General features: G+C 40.7%; 1 protein-coding gene and 1 long non-coding RNA gene across 7 annotated transcripts; one reads left to right on the top strand and one right to left on the bottom strand.

Annotated features, from left to right (window-relative positions):
• Nucleotides 1-504: 504 nt before the first annotated feature.
• LOC144330139 (uncharacterized) lies at nt 505-6,994 on the bottom strand. Its single transcript, XR_013396038.1, has 3 exons — nt 6,768-6,994; nt 3,403-3,458; nt 505-3,219 (listed from the first exon to the last, which is right to left on the bottom strand). It is a non-coding gene; the product is annotated as an uncharacterized LOC144330139 (long non-coding RNA).
• Nucleotides 511-17,593, top strand: TTC5 (tetratricopeptide repeat domain 5). Of its 6 annotated transcripts, XM_015143198.3 has the most exons (10): nt 511-575; nt 4,543-4,675; nt 5,664-5,875; nt 7,081-7,231; nt 7,637-7,728; nt 9,613-9,669; nt 10,208-10,354; nt 10,535-10,749; nt 14,595-14,739; nt 16,982-17,593. In XM_015143198.3, the coding sequence occupies exons 1-10, from the start codon at nt 525-527 to the stop codon at nt 17,099-17,101; spliced, it is 1,323 nt and encodes a 440-aa protein (XP_014998684.3). In that variant the 5' UTR covers nt 511-524; the 3' UTR covers nt 17,102-17,593. The 6 variants fall into 6 exon arrangements, 4 of the variants coding, with proteins under 4 accessions (XP_014998684.3, XP_028707182.2, XP_077796607.1 ...); XR_013396037.1 differs by lacking the exons at nt 14,595-14,739; nt 16,982-17,593 and adding an exon at nt 12,126-14,006 and having other exon boundaries at nt 10,535-10,976; XR_013396036.1 differs by lacking the exons at nt 14,595-14,739; nt 16,982-17,593 and adding an exon at nt 12,118-14,006 and having other exon boundaries at nt 10,535-10,976.
• Nucleotides 17,594-18,111: the final 518 nt, after the last annotated feature.

Genomic DNA, 18,111 nt, shown 5'->3' with positions numbered 1-18,111 from the left:
TTATATATCCTTCTGGATGTTGTCTATAAATATGGAGGCATTATTAGTGTACAGCATGGTGGTTTTTATGAGCCATCCCAAGTGTAGTATTTATTAGGATAGTGCATTAAAATGATAAAATTAATCACACATAGAAAGTTATTGCAAAGTTTGGAAAAGATTGAGTAAAGTAGCCATTGTACTACATGCCTTTAAAAATTTCAAACAACACAGGTGTGCACTTCTTAAACTCTCTTCTTCATGGAGTATTATAATCTTAGTATAAATAAGTAGGAAGATATGAAACAAGAATATAGAAATTAAGCTGAGGACATTTTGTTTCCAGGATCTGGGAAAGAAACAAGTTTATGAACTCAAAAGTGATTGCAGAGCATCTATGTGCTGTAGGAAATAGTTAAGTTGGTTTGAAGCAAAGCCCTTCGTGGGCAGAAAAGCCTCCAGAGCGCCAGGTGTCGCTGTGGTTCCGCGATGAGAGAGGGCGTGCGTCTCTGTGGTTATAAAGTTGGGGGTGGAGTGGCCGGGAGATGATGGCTGATGAAGAGGAAGAAGTCAAGCCGATCTTGCAGAAATTGCAGGTGGGGCCTTAGATTAAAATCTGTATGTGTTTTTGTTACTCCGAATGAAGCAGGGAGTCCAGTTTATGTAGTGCCCGCGAATTCCCCGGCACACACGCGAAGCTGCTTGCGTCTGTGCGGTTACTATAACAACCCTCGAGGGTGCAGCCGCAGCCAGCGAGGGAGCCTCCCAGTGTGTTGGAACCTCCTGCTGTCTACCTGACTGCGGTTAATTTCAGTCCTGTATGGAAGAGGATTTGTTGCTCCTAACTATTCATGTACATTTTTAGAGAGGACGTTGTTTTCTCGATTCATCCATAACGAATAGCATATACATGTGTATGGCAGATCTGCATAAACTATTATCACATGTTGTTTTGATCCCTACAAAAGCCATTTAACATCTTTCTGCTTTGAATTTGGCAACAATCACACTGATGACCTGCACTGCAAGTGTCCTGGTTACTCCCCTTAGGATTTCAGTTTTGATTTCTTTCAACATGTGTAGTTCCACTTTGGGGTCTGATGCAGAGGGGTCCAGACTCCACGTAGTCGACAGATGACTCTGCTTCTGAGTAAGACTAGGCTTTTGGGCTTGGTAGGGAGGCGTTAACTAATTGCTTGGCTCTTTGCCTTTAAGGACCCACGATTTTCCTTAAACCTCAGGAACTCAGTTCTTCGTTCTAAGACAGCCTGTAACTTAAATATTAGAACTATGACAGGCTTGTAACTCGCCTAAAGGTGTTTAACGCACAAATTTAAATATTGGTGAAATTTCTTTGTTCTTGAGTAGATTAAAATAGTAACTAACACTTTTTAGTGTTCCAACTGATTTGGATTAACTTCATTTTATTCCCTAATTGTGACTGACTGAAATCAGAGAATCAATTCTGGTTCTATATTAGAAACATTATTGGTGTATATACGTTTGTATATGTACAGAAAAGAATCTGAAAAGGTATACAAATCAGTGGTTATCACTGAGGTTGTTTGGGGGAATTTTTTACTTTCTGTTTTTTACATGTATCCATTTGAATTTTAACAACTTACATGTATTGATTTTGCCATGAGAAAATAAGTTTCTAAAAACGTTCAGTCCAGAGGAAAACAAAACCAAACAATAAAACCAAACAAGTTCTTGAATGTTTGCTTTAACAACTAAAACCAATCATTAAGCCCCCCTCTAAAACTCTTAATTTGCAGCCATGTTGATTTCAGGACAAAAGGAAATTGGTTGTAATTTTTTATGAGAATTGTCTTTTCCTAGGTTCATTTGTGGTAAATGTCCTAAACAGCTTGGGAGAGGATACTTCAGTTATGTTGGGGTGGGGTCGGTGCAGGAATGGAATAAAGGAGTGAAGTAGAGAAGAGGAAAAGGATTAGATAATGGTGTTGCTGTTCATGGAGATGGTGGTAAACTTTGATTTCATTGTTATAGACATTTTAGTGTAAAAGGAATGTATAAAAGGATATTTCTCAAAGTGTGTTTTACAGTTTCATTACAATCATCTGGGGTGCCTGTTAAAAATGTAGAATTTTGAGTTCTGCTAAACTGTTAAAATCAGAGTCTCTGCAGGCTGGGTCTTGGATATAATACAATAAAATTTGAAAAGCATTACTGCAGAGGGTGCTAGTCTGTTCTCTTCATTCTGGATAGGATTTTAAATTAAGTATAGCACATATGTATTTGTTAGAACAGGGGTAGTTAGTTAGTTAATTCAATCAAGTATAGTGAATGAGAGCCTATTATATCCCAAGTCCTGTTCTGGTGCTCAGGTGTAGCTCGAAACAAAACAGAATAAAGTCCTTTCCATCCTGGAGGTTACATTTCAGTGATGGAGGCAGACAATAGACAATTAATGATAGGCCACATGATTTTAAATAAGTATGAAGAAAATAAGAGTATGATTTAACAGTAGACGAGAGAAGGAAGATATTCATTTGGTTTGAGTAATTAGGGAAAACCTCTCTGGAATTGATATTTGATCTAAGATCTAAATGATGATGAGGAATAAGTTATGCAGAGATCTGGAGAAAGTGTCCAGGCATAAGGAAAAGCATGTGTAAGGGCTTCCGGGTGGGCTGAGCTTGATGGGTTTGAGAAACTGCATGAAGGCCACTCTGGCTTGAGTATCGTAGGAGAGAGAGTGCTGAGAAGTGAAGTTTGTGTCAGGATGGGTGGTGGTAGTTCAGCTCATACAGTCTTCTAGGCCATGATAAGGACTTGGATTTTATTCTGTCTGCAATGGGAAACTATTTGAAGGTTTGTGATATGATGTACATTTTTTATAAGATTACTCCCACTACAGTGAGGAGAATGAGAACAGAAACAAGATGACTGGTTAAGAAGCTCTTGCATTCTGGGCAAGTAATGAAGCTGATGTAATCCAGGAGTGGTCATAGTGGGACGGAGTCAGGTGGGTGAATTCAGGATATGTTGTGAAGACCGTTGATTAGACTCGATGGGAAGTGATTATATATTTCTGCTGCTATCTGTTCAGTTTCAGGAAAGAATAGGGTATCTCTTGTCCAAAATACTTAGGACTAGAAGTTTTTTGGATTTCAGATCTTTTTGCATTTTGGAATATCTGCATATACATAATGAGATAACTTGGGGATGGGACCCAAATCTAAATATGAAACTTGGTGACTTATGCCTGTAGTTCTAGCATTTTGGAAGGCTGAGGTGGGGGGATTGCTTGAAATCAGGAGTTTGAGACCAGCCTGGGTAGCCTATGAGGCTGTCTTTCCTTTTTTTTTTTTTTTTTTTTTTTGAGACTCTGTTGCCAGGCTGGAGTGCAGTGGCGCGATCTCGGCTCACTGCAGCCTCTGTCTCCCAGATTCAAGCAATTCTCCTGCCTTAGCCTCCCAAGTAGGTGGGACTACAGGTGTGCACCACCATGCCTGGCTAATTTTTGCATTTTTAGTAGAGACTGGGTTTCACCATGTTGACCAGGATGGTTTCGATCTCTTCGTGATCCGTCCGGCTGGGCCTACCAAAGTGCTGGGATTACAGGCATGAACCACCGTGCCTGGTGACCCTGTCTTTTAAAAAAGAAAAAAAAAATTGTTTCATTTACACTTTATACACATAGGCTGAAAGTAGTTTGATACAATATTTTTAGTAATTTTGTGCCTGAAACAATGCTTTGACTGCATTTTGACTGTGTGTCAGGTGTGGAATATTCTACTTGTGGTGTCAGCATTTCAAAAGTTTCGGATTTTGGAGGATTTCAGATTTTTGGATTAGGGATGCTTGACCTGTAGTGGAAAAGCTTTGCCTTATCTGACAGGAAGACTCAGAGGCATTTAAGAGGAAAGAGAATATTTACTTGTAAAAAATCCAAGACACCTAGAAGATGACTTGACAAAAAATTGAACTAAACAAAACCACAATAAGCATTTAAAAATAACAAAATGCTGCAAAAATACCAAAGTTACCAAGTTCAAATTGGTATGTTTGTGGTAGAAAACAATGACTCTCTAACATGTTTATTATATTCACAAAGGTTGTATTGTATTTTCAGATATCAGCATATGAAAAATCAGCAATAAAATGGTTTTAGTTGAGAAGTCCAACTTTAAGGGTAAATTTCAAAGTGTTATTCTTTGAGGACCAGGACCATATAGAATGATCTTACTAACTTTTGGTTTATCTTAAGTTGCAGTGTTTCCCTCCTCATGACTGTGGTATGTGAAGTGTTTAGTCATATTAGAAGCCCTGCTGGGGCAGGGAGAGAAAACGGTCATCACAGTACAGACACTGGCATGGGACAACATGGGACCATGAGAGCTGGCCTGGGGTACTGGCTGCTTTTCCTCATGATTTGTGGCATTTTAGTAAACCTGTCCACTTGCCTATTGTGCCATTCCTAGGTGAGATAAGAGAATTGGTCTTTCTAGACCAAGAGACGGTATGGCTAGCCAATTTCAAGTTTCCCTGTCCAGTGCTCTCTCCACTTAATGGTTCCATTGTCATACTTTTTAGGAACTAGTGGATCAGCTCTATTCATTTCGAGACTGCTATTTTGAGACACATAGTGTTGAGGATGCTGGGAGGAAGCAACAGGATGTGCGGAAGGAGATGGAGAAGACCCTACAGCAGATGGAAGAAGTAGTGGGTATGAGCCCTAGAGACTGTGCAACCCCCCATCCTTCAGTGAAATGTGATCGACCTTTACTCCTTCCTCGTAGACTCTTTGGTATCCTATCTGTTACTGCTATAGGGTAGTACAATGTAATATTACTTCTCAGGGCCCCTGTGCAACCTTTCATTCCCTAAGCTACTTTTTCTAAAATTTGATTATAGCAAATGGCATGAAATGAAAGAGCATACTTACTGGAACTATTGCAGTAATTTGACTTTCTGCCTCTAATTTCTTTTACTTTCAAATCCACTTATATAACACGATGGCCATGGTCATCTTCCTAAATCATTACTTCATGCATTTAACCTGATCCTCTTGTCTGCCTTTTGACTCGCTGAAGTCTAAACCCCTTAACCTGGTATTTAAGTGTCCATTGTTTTACTCTGTTTTCTAACCTTATCGCTGACTAATTACTTGTAGAGGAACTTTCTGTTTCATCCAGGTTGAACCATTTATTCTCCCTTGAACATGGCCACATGTACTTTTGATTCTGTGTCTTTGTTTATGTCATTTTCTAATCTGGAGGGTCTTTTCTTTCTCTCTGTCTTTTGTTTTAATGATAGCTATTTGTCCTGACTCCTCTTGACTTGTTAAAGCCCATTCACTGGGCTAATGCTGTATGCTCTTTTTCGTGGTTTTAATTTTCCATGTTTATGCTTTGTCTTCACCTAGATTGTAAATCCCTCTAGGAAAATTAGCAACCGAGCTGATCCTTGTAGATAGGGGCCCAAAAAACAGATGGCAGAAGCTCTAGAAATAGTGCTTTCTTTGTTGCCCAATTAGCTACTATAGCACTCTGCTTATGGTGAGCTTTCAATAAATGGTTTGTTGATAAATATTTTCCTCAACTCTTTTTATTCCTAAAACTGACATGGAGTTATTTTTTGAGAGAAAGTGCCCTGGTCTTTAACTGTAAGATTGCTTGTTTTTTTCCCACTTTATCTTTTTTTCTTCCTCTTAGGTTCTGTCCAGGGCAAGGCGCAAGTTCTGATGCTAACTGGGAAAGCACTAAATGTGACTCCTGACTATAGCCCTAAGGCTGAGGAGCTTCTGTCAAAGGCTGTGAAGCTGGAGCCCAAGCTGGTGGAAGCCTGGAACCAGCTGGGTGAGGTGTACTGGAAAAAAGGGGATGTTGCAGCTGCCCACACCTGCTTCTCAGGAGCCCTTACCCATGTGAGCTGCCGCCTATCCTTTTGGAAAGCACAGATGGGAAGGATGAATTTCTTTGGTTCTGTGAGTTTTCCTAGGACATGAATACCAGAGTAGAACTGAAATTGAACTAGGACGGAATCAGGAGGGAGGAAAGGTCGGAAAGCAGACCTGAATGAGGAAAATAGAGGCAGGGTCCTGGGAAAGGAAGATGATGATGGGATCAGGTTCAGGGGGAGAAAGGAAGTGAAGAAAAGTTAGCAACTAAGCTGATCCTTGTAGATGGGGGTTGAAGATACAGATGGCAGCAAGAATTTAGATGAAAAAATTAAGCCTGGGTATGGTAGCTTATACTTGTAATCCTAGCACTTTGAGAGGCTGAGGCAGGAGGATCACTGGCGCTCAGGATTTTGAGACCAGCCTAGGCAACATGGTGAGACCTTATCTCTAAAAAATATAATAATAATAGTAATAATAAAATAAATAAATAAATAAATATATATATATATGCCAGATGTGGTGACTCATGCCTGTAATCCCAGCACTTTGGGAGGCCGAGGTGGGCAGATCGTTTGAGGTCACGAGTTTGAGACCAGCCTGGCCAACATAATGAAACGCCACCTCTACCAAATACACAAAAATTACCTGGGCATGGTTGCACGTGCCTGTAATCCCAGTTACTCAGGAGGCTGAGGCACAGGAATCACTTGAACCCAGGAGGTGGAGGTTGCTGTGAGCCAAGATCGTGCCACTGCACTCCATCCTGGGTGACAGAGTGAGACCCTGTCTCAAAAAGAAAAATATGGCCAGGTGCGGTGGCTTACCCCCGCCCGTAATCTCAGCACTTTGGGAGGCTGAGGTGGGCAGATCACTTGGGGTCAGGAGTTCGAGACCAGCCTGGCCAACATGGTGAAACCCTGTCTCTACTAAAAATACCAAAATTAGCCGGGCATGGTGGTAAATACCTGTAGTCCCAGCTACTTGGGAAGCTGAGGCAGGAGAATGACTTGAACTCGGGAGGCAAAGGTTGCAGTGAGCTGAGATTGTGCCATTGCACTTCAGCCTGGGCGACAGAGCAAGACTCCACCTCAAACCAAACCAAACCAAACCAAACCAAAACAAAAAATTTGAAAAAGTAAAAAATTAGATTTAGAAGATTGAATTCAGAATACATCTGGGAAGGGGAGGTAGAATCGGGAAGATTGAGTATGTGCCTTTTCTATTTGCAGTGCAGGAACAAAGTCTCCTTGCAAAACCTGTCAATGGTGCTTCGCCAGCTGCGGACTGGCACTGAAGATGAACATTCTCACCATGTCATGGACAGTGTCCGACAGGCTAAGCTGGCTGTTCAGATGGATGTCCATGATGGCCGCTCCTGGTGTGAGTGCTCTCAAAAGATATCCAACAGGGTTCTAGAGCAGATGTTTTCAATCAGAGCAACATTTGCAGTCCATCTTTTGAGTCTGCCTCTGAGGTTTAAGCCAGGGCATCTTTGTTTTGAAGACACACGAAAGACATTTTGGTGAACTGCTTTTCTAGGAACTCTTCGACCTTTTGATCCTAGTTTTCACATAAGCAAGGCAGGGCTTTTGTACGGTCTGTTCAAATTTCAGTTTGGGGACCTTGTTGCTCTATTGTAGGGGAATTTTGGGTATACTAAGTATCGTGTCGTTCTTGATTTGGGTTTCATGTGGGACCTCTCAAATATACTTTCAAGAATGATCAAAATAAGTCATATCTTGAACTTGGACTCTGAGATGATTCGTCACTGTGTTTCTCTTTCAGATATCCTTGGAAATTCATATCTTTCCCTTTACTTCTCTACTGGCCAGAACCCAAAGATCTCCCAGCAAGCCCTCAGTGCCTATGCCCAAGCAGTAAGTACTTATGGTCACCAGGCCAGATGAATAGGCAACAACAGAAGCAAAAGCGTTGTTCAGTCTTCTCTGTGGCCCTTTTAGCAAGCATCACAGGCAGTGGCAGTGTTTGCTGGCATCTCATTTGTGTGATTTTCCAAAGATGTGTCTGCAGAGATGACTGACTTCTTATAACGTGAGTGTGAGGAACCACTTGCATTGTGGTGCGTTGATGCTGGATAGCTCCTTAACCTGTCTGGGTTTCTTACACACATACATAACCAAATCACAGAGCTGCCTCAACGTGTTCATCTTTCTTAATGAGAAGAAAGTTATTAAAATAATGCTTATTAATATTTTTGTACGTTCTTTTTTTTTTGAGACGGAGTCTCACTCTGTCGCCCAGGCTGGAGTGCAGTGGCCGGATCTCAGCTCACTGCAAGCTCCGCCTCCCAGGTTCACGCCATTCTCCTGCCTCAGCCTCCTGAGTAGCTGGGACTACAGGCGCCCGCCACCTCACCCGGCTAGTTTTTTTGTATTTTTTAGTAGAGACGGGGTTTCACCGTGTTAGCCAGGATGGTCTCGATCTCCTGACCTCGTGATCCGCCCGTCTCGGCCTCCCAAAGTGCTGGGATTACAGGCTTGAGCCACCGCGCCTGGTCACATTCATTTTAAAGAACAATGAAAAACTTATACTTCAGTGTAAATTAAGTGCTATTCCCAAATTAACCGTTAGATAATATGGCTCTGGATTTCCCATGGGCTGAAAGAGAAAACAATGTGTAGCTTGTTCTGTGTCATTTCCTAGGAATTAAGTGAATTAGATTATTTAGGTTTTCAAGAAATTTGTTTAGGTTTTCAAGCATTTTTGTATTGATAGGCATTTGCATAGGGCTTTCCCTCAGACTTTGAGTGCCTTTTTTCTCATTATTAGAATTGGCTTCTGACTTCACATTGGTCCTCTGAGCACTTTTTATTTAGCTCTCATATTTACCTTTCTTCTTTTGCTTCTCTTGATACAGAGAATTGCTTTTTAACTTATCATTACTTACTCTGCTCCATGTGGTAGAATAAAGAACACAGCTACTGTATGTTCATGTTTGCAATTCAGGGACTGCCCTTTTAAATTTGTTTTTCTCCCACTCCTGCCACTCTCCCCGCAACTCTAACTTTAAACTGCCTTTTTTCAATCATGGAACTTTTAGAGCAATTATATTTTACTCTGATTTCTTAATTCGGTGAATGTTTACATTTTAAAGAGTAGTATGGTGTATTCCTTCAACATTTTATATTTGGCTTCTGCTAAATAGTCGCTTTTTAATCTTTTTTTGTTGTTGTTGAGAAGGAGTCTCACTCTGCCACCCAGGCTGGAGTGCAGTGGCACGATCTTGGCTCACTGCAACCTCTGTCTCCCAGGTTCAAGTGATTCTCCTGCCTCAGCCTCTTGAGTAGCTGGTATTACAGGCGTGCGCCACCATGCCCAGCTAATTTTTGTATTTTTAGTAGAGACAAGGTTTCACCATGTTGGCCAGGATGGTCTCAATCTCTTGACCTCGTGATCTACCCGCCTCGGCTTTCCAAAGTGCTGGGATTACAGGCGTGAGCCACTGTGCCCGGGCCACATATTTCATTTATATAAAGATTTATTCTATCTTTGCAATGCTACATGGATAAATTACAATAATATTTTAAAGTCTTACACATACAAAAACACTTATATCCCTAAGGTTTTAGGGACTAAGATACCCACACTTGTTATACAGTAACTGCTTCTGTGGTATAGATTACATTTTGGCAAGGAAGAAACTTCCATTTCTCTAGGAAGAGGAGGTGTAGGACATGTTGGGCATGTTAGTCCTTAACATTGAGACAGGATCCCCTGATAATCTTTTTATCCCATTATAGGAGAAGGTTGACAGAAAAGCTTCTAGCAATCCTGACCTTCATTTGAACAGGGCGACGGTAAGACCTTTGGGGTATAGTCATCTGAGGGTCAAATAAATAAGACACCTAGGTCTTAGCTTGTGAGGATAACGGAGTGTGCATAGGGACACAGACTGGGTACAGACTGCGAGAGGAAAGCCGTGCTGTTCTATAAACAGCTAGCTCGGTTTGGCTTCAGTATCTGTTGTAGTCACTGGAGGGAAAGGAGAAGGGGCTGAGGAGGTAGAAGAATATGTAGACAATGGGGGCATCTTTCAGAAGACTTCTGAAATGTTAAGTAAATATAAAGGTCAAGTGACCCAAGGTATACAACTTAACTATTTTAGAGTTTGGAAATTAGCTTCTTTAAAATGATTCCATCTTTGGGATTGTGATCATCTTGGCTAGGAAGAAGGATATAAGGTGTTACCAGCTCTTGAGGCTGTTTATTATAGTACAGGAAAATAACCAGGAAGGAAAACAGTTTATTTCTCTAGATTCCTAGTCCATGGTGCCATTATTCCCTCGGGATAGTTTGTTTAGATATACTTCTAATTGGGATATACTTCTTGTACAGTTGCATAAATACGAAGAGAGCTATGGGGAGGCCCTGGAGGGCTTCTCTCGGGCTGCTGCCCTGGACCCTGCCTGGCCAGAGCCCCGGCAACGAGAGCAACAACTTCTGGAATTCCTGGATAGATTAACCAGCCTCCTTGAGAGTAAGGTAAACATGTCTAAAGGGCTGAATTCTACTTTTTTTTTTTTTTTTTGCTGTGGGTCAATAAAATAAGAATAAATAGGTTTAGGAGGTCGTGACCCTATAGAAGTGGGTGGGAGGGAAGGATTAGAGTCTCAAGGAAGGCAACTAGTTTCCAGCTTCTTACCTATTTCCTCTTCTTTGTAGGGAAAGGTGAAGACCAAAAAGCTGCAGAGCATGCTGGGAAGCTTGCGCCCAGCCCATCTAGGCCCTTGCGGTGATGGGCACTACCAGTCAGCCTCTGGGCAGAAAGTGACCCTGGAGCTCAAGCCACTGAGTACGCTTCAGCCTGGGGTGAACAGTGGTGCCGTCATCCTGGGAAAGGTGGTGTTTAGCCTTACCACAGAAGAGAAAGTCCCCTTGTGAGTTTCTCTTGGATTTCCCCCGTTTTACCCTTTTGAACTAATTGCTGTCACTTCCTGTTCTTTCCCTGGCAGTTGAGGAGATTGTCAGTGGTCACAGATTTGTGACTTCTAATTTCCTTCTGTGACTGTCCCATGGGCAGATATTGCCTAGGTGATGTTTAACAATCTTTTGATCAGAGGCTTTTGTAGATTCTGTCACTGCCCGTTTTTTATCCTTGAGTTTGGTGCTATGTGGGTTCCTATATCCATAGTTGAAATTTGGCAGGACTTTTTTTTTATAAGACAGAAACCTCAAAATTCTTCTGTCCCTTTGCATTTTCATGATCATAGAAGTTGAAGGAGGACAAATTCTTAGTCCTGTTTGTACTTAGGTATACTTAGGCAGTTCTGAAAAGTGAGCTTTGAGTTATAATTTAAAGTCTGGTTGGGAGATTGTCTTAGATGTCATTCAACAAATATTTGTTGAGTGTGTAGTATATGTGTAATAGGGAGTGAGAAAAAAGAAATGTCAGGCCGGGCGCGGTGGCTCAAGCCTGTAATCCCAGCACTTTGGGAGGCCGAGACAGGCGGATCACGAGGTCAGGAGATCAAGACCATCCTGGCTAACACGGTGAAACCCAGTCTCTACTAAAAAAGACAACTAGCCGGGCGAGGTGGCGGGCGCCTATAGTCCCAGCTACTCGGGAGGCTGAGGCCGGAGAATGGCGTGAACCCGGGAGGCGGAGCTTGCAGTGAGCTGAGATCTGGCCACTGCACTCCAGCCTGGGCGACTGAGCGAGACTCTGTCTCAAAAAAAAAAAAAAAAAAAGAAATGTCAAGGACCCAGGTGCAGGTGCTGCTAGCAGCGGAGGAAATGAATTAAGAATATTTATTTAGAAAATTTTTGGATCTTGAAAAGTTAGGGTTTAGTGAGTGCCACCACTCCTTGGTCCTTCACTCACTTCCTAATCCCTGGTTGACTGGTTTCCCCTTTCTCTTTTCTACTGAAATTATTATTTTCCTAGGATCACCATTGTCTTTCTAGGCACTGGATTCAGCAACTTCTATTGCGTGGTTCCAAAACATTCTGACTTATCTGTAACTATTGCCTTTCACAGTTGCCTTCTGTTCCATCTAAACGGAAATATTCACAATTCCCATTATATGGCCCAGCTTTCTCCATGGCGTTTTCTAGGGGTTTGTGTGTTTGATGAGTTGAAGGGCAAAAAGGTAGCTGAGAACAGTTTAGTTAACTAGAGCAAATCCTAGAGCTGAGAAGAATTAGAAAGGGATATAGACAAAGGTAGGTTTTAGAAGACCTTGAGAACAAATAGATATTTTGCCACTCCTTGGTTTCTCTTTTTCTGCCCAGCTTTTAAATCTTAGATTCTCAGGACTCTATTTTTGTTTTTTTCCTTTTTTCTCTTTATACCAGGATGGCCTATAGTTGCCAACTTTGATCACTTGTCAGTGGTTGCCTGACATACTATGTAGAAGGATTCCGAGGCTTTGACTGGATTCATCAGGAGAGTGCTTTGCTTGATTGCAATGTTTCCTGTGAATTCAGGTGTGTCACGTGATGGCATGAGTGTGATTCTTCTCCATCCTGTCTATAGATCATCTTGCCTTGTGATGTCGTATAAACCCAAGGCTTTGGCAGCCTCCTATATGTCACAGATGTATCTCCAGCCCAAGCTTCATTTCCAAGTGTTGGATCCCTATAACCAACTGCCTTTGGGTTCCAATAAGAAATCTCTAACTCAGTATTTCAGTATTACTCACCTAAATCTTTCTCTGTAAATCTGTTTCTCCTCCCTGGATTCCTTGTGAATGAATGGTATTACCTCTCAGTCACTTGATTAAGACTTTTGGAAGAATAGGCTTCTCCATTCTCCAAAAAGATTTGCCTTTTTTGTCCTATAGACTTGACTTCTCTGTGTTTACCACCTTAATTCACCCCTTTATCACTTCTCCAAATAGATCTCCCTAATTGTCTGGTTTCCTCCAGTGTTCCACAGTGCTGCCAGAGAAATGTTTCTTAGATGTAAATCTGACCATTGCTACTTCTTATTTAAGATTCCTTGCTGGTACTATATGTAGCTTTTGGGATAAAGTGTGAACTACTTAGCTTAGCATACAAAGTCCTTCATGATTTGCTTCCTACTTCTCTGTCCATTATCTTCTGTCTCTTTCCCACCTGTGCCTTTTGTTTCAACCACGGAACAATTTTGTTGGTTTTAGAACAGCTGTTTTCATGCCTCTGTGTCTTGCATACAGTTACTCTGCCTGGATAATCTCTAGCTTCTTCTTGACATGGCTAACATCCTCTTCTGCCTCTAACATTTTGTTTCAAAAATTTTCAAACATACAGCTAAGTTGAAAGAATTTTACATTGAACATTTGTGTTCTCAATCACTTATATTCTTCCATTAACATTTTATTTTACTTAGCTTATTACGTATCGGTCTGTTTATCCTGCTGTCAGAGTAAATTGCAGAGATCAATATACTTTACATACTTTAGCATGCAGTCATTAACTGAGTTCAGTATTTCAATTTTTTCTTTTTATGTAAAATTTACATACAATGAAAGGTGCAATTTTAAGTGTACATTTCATAGCTTTTAACAAATGGAAAATATCTGTATAACCCAAACAGAGATCATTACCACCATTCTGGGAAGTTCCCTCATGTTCCCTCCAAGGCAATCTCTGTTCCTGTCCCCTCAGAGGTTTTTAAAATTTTTACTGAGGATTAATTTTTCTATTTTAACCCAGCTGGTTTTTTACCCTTTAAGATTCACTTCGAGCATCACCTCTTCCAGGAAATCTTTCCTGCTTTCCAATTTTGATTTAGATAGTTCTCCTCTGGGCTCCCACAGTCCAATCTGTGGCTTCACTGAATTCAGCACAAGGGAAAAGCGATTCTAGCACTCATCACACTTTACTGTAAGTGATGACTTCATTGTTTGACTCCTGCTAGACTATAGGTCATTCATAGCTGGATTGGTATCTTACTGCTAAACACAATGCTTGGCACATATGTAATGTGTGGTGAAAGTTTGTGGAATTAAACTACACAGACAGTGATGGTTAGAGGCTTTGGTTAAGAGCATGATAGTTGGCTGGGCGCGGTGGCTCACGCCTGTAATCCCAGCACTTTGGCAGGCCGAGATGGGCGGATCATGAGGTCAGGAGATTGAGACCATCCTGGCTAACACAGTGAAACCCCGTCTCTACTAAAAATACAAAAAAAAACAAAAAACAAAAAACAAAACAAAACTAGCTGGGCGTAGTGGCGGGCGCCTATAGTCCCAGCTACTGGGGAGGCTGAGGCAGGAGAATGGCATGAACCCGGGAGGCGGAGCTTGCAGTGAGCCGAGATCGCGCCACTGCACTCCAGCCTGGGCGACTGAGCAAGACTCCATCTCAAAACAAACAAATAAACAAAAAACCAAAAAAGAGTATGATAGTTAAATTGATAGATCAGGAATAATGTTACAATTGTAACATTTTGGTCTAGTTCTTCATTAATATTTGTTGAATGGCTTCAGTGTGCTTTGTCCTAAGTTCTTAGCAAAGTGACAGATTGATGAGTTTCAGAAAAATGAAGACTCAGATGTACAAAGTGGAGGATGGTACCTCTCATAGGTTTTCTGAGTAACTGAGAAAAAGCATTTGTTTATTTTGTTAGTATTTTATTTTTAAACTTTAATTAAATTAAATTTTATATTTTATTTTAATTACCTGTCACTGACTTTAAGTCCAGTATTTTGCTAGTATTTTTAAACTACTCTTTCTGCTCTTCTTTCCTACCTGCATACCTTTTTGTTGTCCTCTCTCCTAATCTATCTTTACCTGGCAGTACATTTGGCCTGGTAGATTCAGATGGACCTTGCTATGCAGTGATGGTGTACAATATAGTGCAGAGCTGGGGAGTGCTCATTGGAGACTCTGTAGCCATCCCTGAGCCTAACCTGCGTCTTCACCAAATTCAGCACAAGGGAAAGGTGAGTGATGGCGAGGATTCTCTTCCAACTCATAGGCTCTAAAAGTAGAACCAATTATTTCTATATCTTTTATAAAAGATATAGAAATAATTATATGTGAGTATGTGTGTAGGTTATGTGTATATATATTTGTGTGTATGTTTTATATATAGTTTTTTACTAAAAAGGTAAGCTGGTAAGCAAAAAAATAAAAAAATGGAGTGAAATATTATCACTCAGGTGTTATCACTCAGATGTTACTACTTTTTAACTGTTACTGTTAACAGTTTGGTGTATATACCTGAAGTCTTTTTTCTTTTCATAAATATATACACGTATATTTATATCTATATTTTAAATCATGAGTGGGATATTATATGCAAATGTTTGTGAATGTTTCCCATGTTTTTACATATTTCACACATTGAGTAGACAGGGGATGATGAAGATGGTAATGATAGTTAACATTTATTTAACACTTAATTGAGTGCCAGACACTGTGCTAAGAGTTTTTATTGCCTGCCTTGTCCCATTCAATTCTTACAAAAACCTTATGAATGTAGATATTTAACCACTGTTTAACCATTTAGATCAGGGGTTGGCAAAGCCCATGGACCAAATCTGGCTCACTGCTTGTTTTTATTAAGAATGGTTTTTAGGCTGGGCATGGTGGCTTATGCCTAAAATCCCAGCACTTTTGGAAGGCCAAGGTGGGAGGATCACTTGAGCCCAGGAGTTTAAGACCAACCTGGGCAACACATAGTGAGACCCTGTGTCTACAAAAAGATGTTTAAAAACTTAGCCAGGTATTGCAGCACATGCCTGTAGTCCCAGCTACTGAGGAGGTTGAAGTGAGAGAACCACTTTATCCCAGGAGTTTGAGGCTACAGTAAGCCATCATTGTCTCATTGCATGCCAGCCTGGGTGATAGAGAAAGTCTTTGCCTCAAAAAAAAAAAAAAAAAAAAGAAAAAGAAAAAGAGAATGGTTTCTGTGTTCTTAAATGAAAAAACTGACAGAAGCATAATATTTTGTGATGTGTGAAAATTACAGGAAATTCAGATTTCAGTGTCCACAAATAAAGCTTTATTGGAACACAGCCACACTCATTTGCTTACTATTGTCTGTGGCTGTTTTTGCACTGTGTTGTCAGAGGTGACTTGTTCCGTAACAGAGACCATTTGACCTACAAAGCCTAAAATATTTACTCTCTGGCCCTTTACAGAAAGACTTTGATGACCTCAGATCTAGATTAGTACTTTTATAATAGAAAAAAAATTAGAAACACAGTGAAGATTTTTATATCTTTGCTTGTATCTGTGATTATTTCCTTAAATGAATTTCTAATGCAGAGTCCTGGGTCCAAAGGGTATGCAGAATTCAGATGCTTTTGATACATATTGCCAAATATTTCTTTGGAAAATTGTACTAGTTAGTTGTCACTACCAACAGGGATGTAAATAAGTGTTTCTCTAGTTTTTTTCTCAACTCTGGTTGGAAACCTTTGAAAAGTTGTTTCCTAATTTTACATGAAAAATATAGCATGAATATTATTTTAATTTGTATTTCTTGTTTAAATTGTCATTTTTTGGTGTCACTTACCGATATTTCTGTGAAGACTTAAAAAAATTGGTTTATGAGAACTTTTAAATTTACTTGGACTTAAAAGAGCCTGCCTCTCATTGCCATATTTAACATGTTTTACAACTTAAAATACACTTGAACTGATAAAGTGAGCTGATATTCTTTTTGTGATTAGGAAAACGGCTACATTCTGTTACATATTCTGTTTCCTCCTCTTGATATAAAAAAGAGAAGTAACTTTAATTTGTATTTGGTGGATTAAATTAGGACCTTATAAACAATTTGGACTGAGATTTTCTCAGGATTCCCACTGGCTCTGGCTGGCTGCTGTGTGTATCTAGTTAATTATCAGGAAACACCGTGGGAAAAGGCAGATTCTGTGCGAGCTGGTTGCATTCTTTGTTAGGCAATGCCAGGAACTTGCCTTTTTTGAATCAAAGAGCTGTCTTATTCTTGTAGTGGCACTGCATGACCTTACATGCTCCATGTTTTCCTTCTGAAGACTGAAAACTTTGGGAAAATTTCGTCCCCTTTGTTAGCTCGGTTTTGTCTGATGTGAGATGAAAGTAGAGGGGGTATGCAATGGGGGAGGTGGTGCAGAAAATTGCAAGTGGTGTATCCCCATGCTAGAGCTTTTTCCATCTTGGAATCTGTAATGAACCTTTGTCTGTCTTTTCTAGGACTATTCCTTTTCCAGTGTTCGAGTGGAGACGCCCCTCCTGCTGGTGGTGAATGGGAAGCCTCAGGGATCCAGCAGCCAGGCTGTTGCTACAGTGGCATCGCGACCACAGTGTGAATGACCTTCTTTGACTTGTGTGCTCAACAGGGACTGGAGGAGAGGGGACAAGGCCCTGTGCAGTTGGTCCAGCCACATCCAGTGATTCAGCAGGAATGGGAGGAATGTTTTAAATGAACTTTCCTTTTCCCTGCCTGTATTACACTTCGTATCTCTTCTCTCTCCTCTGTCCTCATCATGTTCCAGCTCTCTCCAGGGCCACATACTCTTCTGGCATATCTCTGCTGTCTCTTCCACTGCTCTCTATGTTTTAAGCAAAGAGCATGGAATTGGTAGAAGGCTTGGGATCTTGCCATGGGACACAGTCCCCAAGGTTCCTGTTGTTGCCTCCTTCCTAAGCCTCATATGTATATATCAGTTCAGTATTTATTGCTAAAGGAGGGGGCTTCATTTTATAATGGCTTTGTTTTTAGCAATTTTTATTGTTATTTTAAAAATTTAGGTCCTTCCTCTTCTTTGGGGCTGGAACAGAATAAATTTGTTTGGAAGAAAAAAATACCACGTAGTTTGGCCTGCTTTATTCTCCCTAGGCTTGTATTCTTGGTTTTAGGATCACTTCAATTTATGGGAGTAATAATCCCGTTTTTTTCTTTATACAAAGTAGTTTATTTCTCTCCCAGTTAAAAGAATTCTGACAATAGACAGCCCAGGGCAGGAATGGCAACTCCACAAAGTTGCTAGAGACCAGCTTTCTTCCATTTTCCCATTCTGTCATTCCCTAGGGGTGGTCTTCACTGTGGTCCAAGATGACAGAACAATACTGTTCTAATAGTGTTACTAGGCTGAAGGATCAGAGAGAGTTAGATGGATATTCAGTTTCTTTAGAGTCTAGTGACATGTTTTATAACAGTTTATCGTAATATCCTTGTGGTAAAATGGAGAAATGTGAGTGAGGATTAATAACCAATTGAATTAGCCGGGTACGGTGGCTCACGCCTGTAATCCCAGCACTTTGGGAGTCCGAGGTGGGTGGATCACGAGGTCAGGAGTTCAAGACCAGCCTGGCCAAGATGG

This window comes from Macaca mulatta, chromosome 7 (assembly GCF_049350105.2).
Source record: "Macaca mulatta isolate MMU2019108-1 chromosome 7, T2T-MMU8v2.0, whole genome shotgun sequence".
Classification (NCBI taxonomy): Eukaryota; Metazoa; Chordata; class Mammalia; order Primates; family Cercopithecidae; genus Macaca; species Macaca mulatta.
Note: the sequence above shows the minus strand (reverse complement) of the source record. Positions and strands in the feature narration are given on the sequence as shown.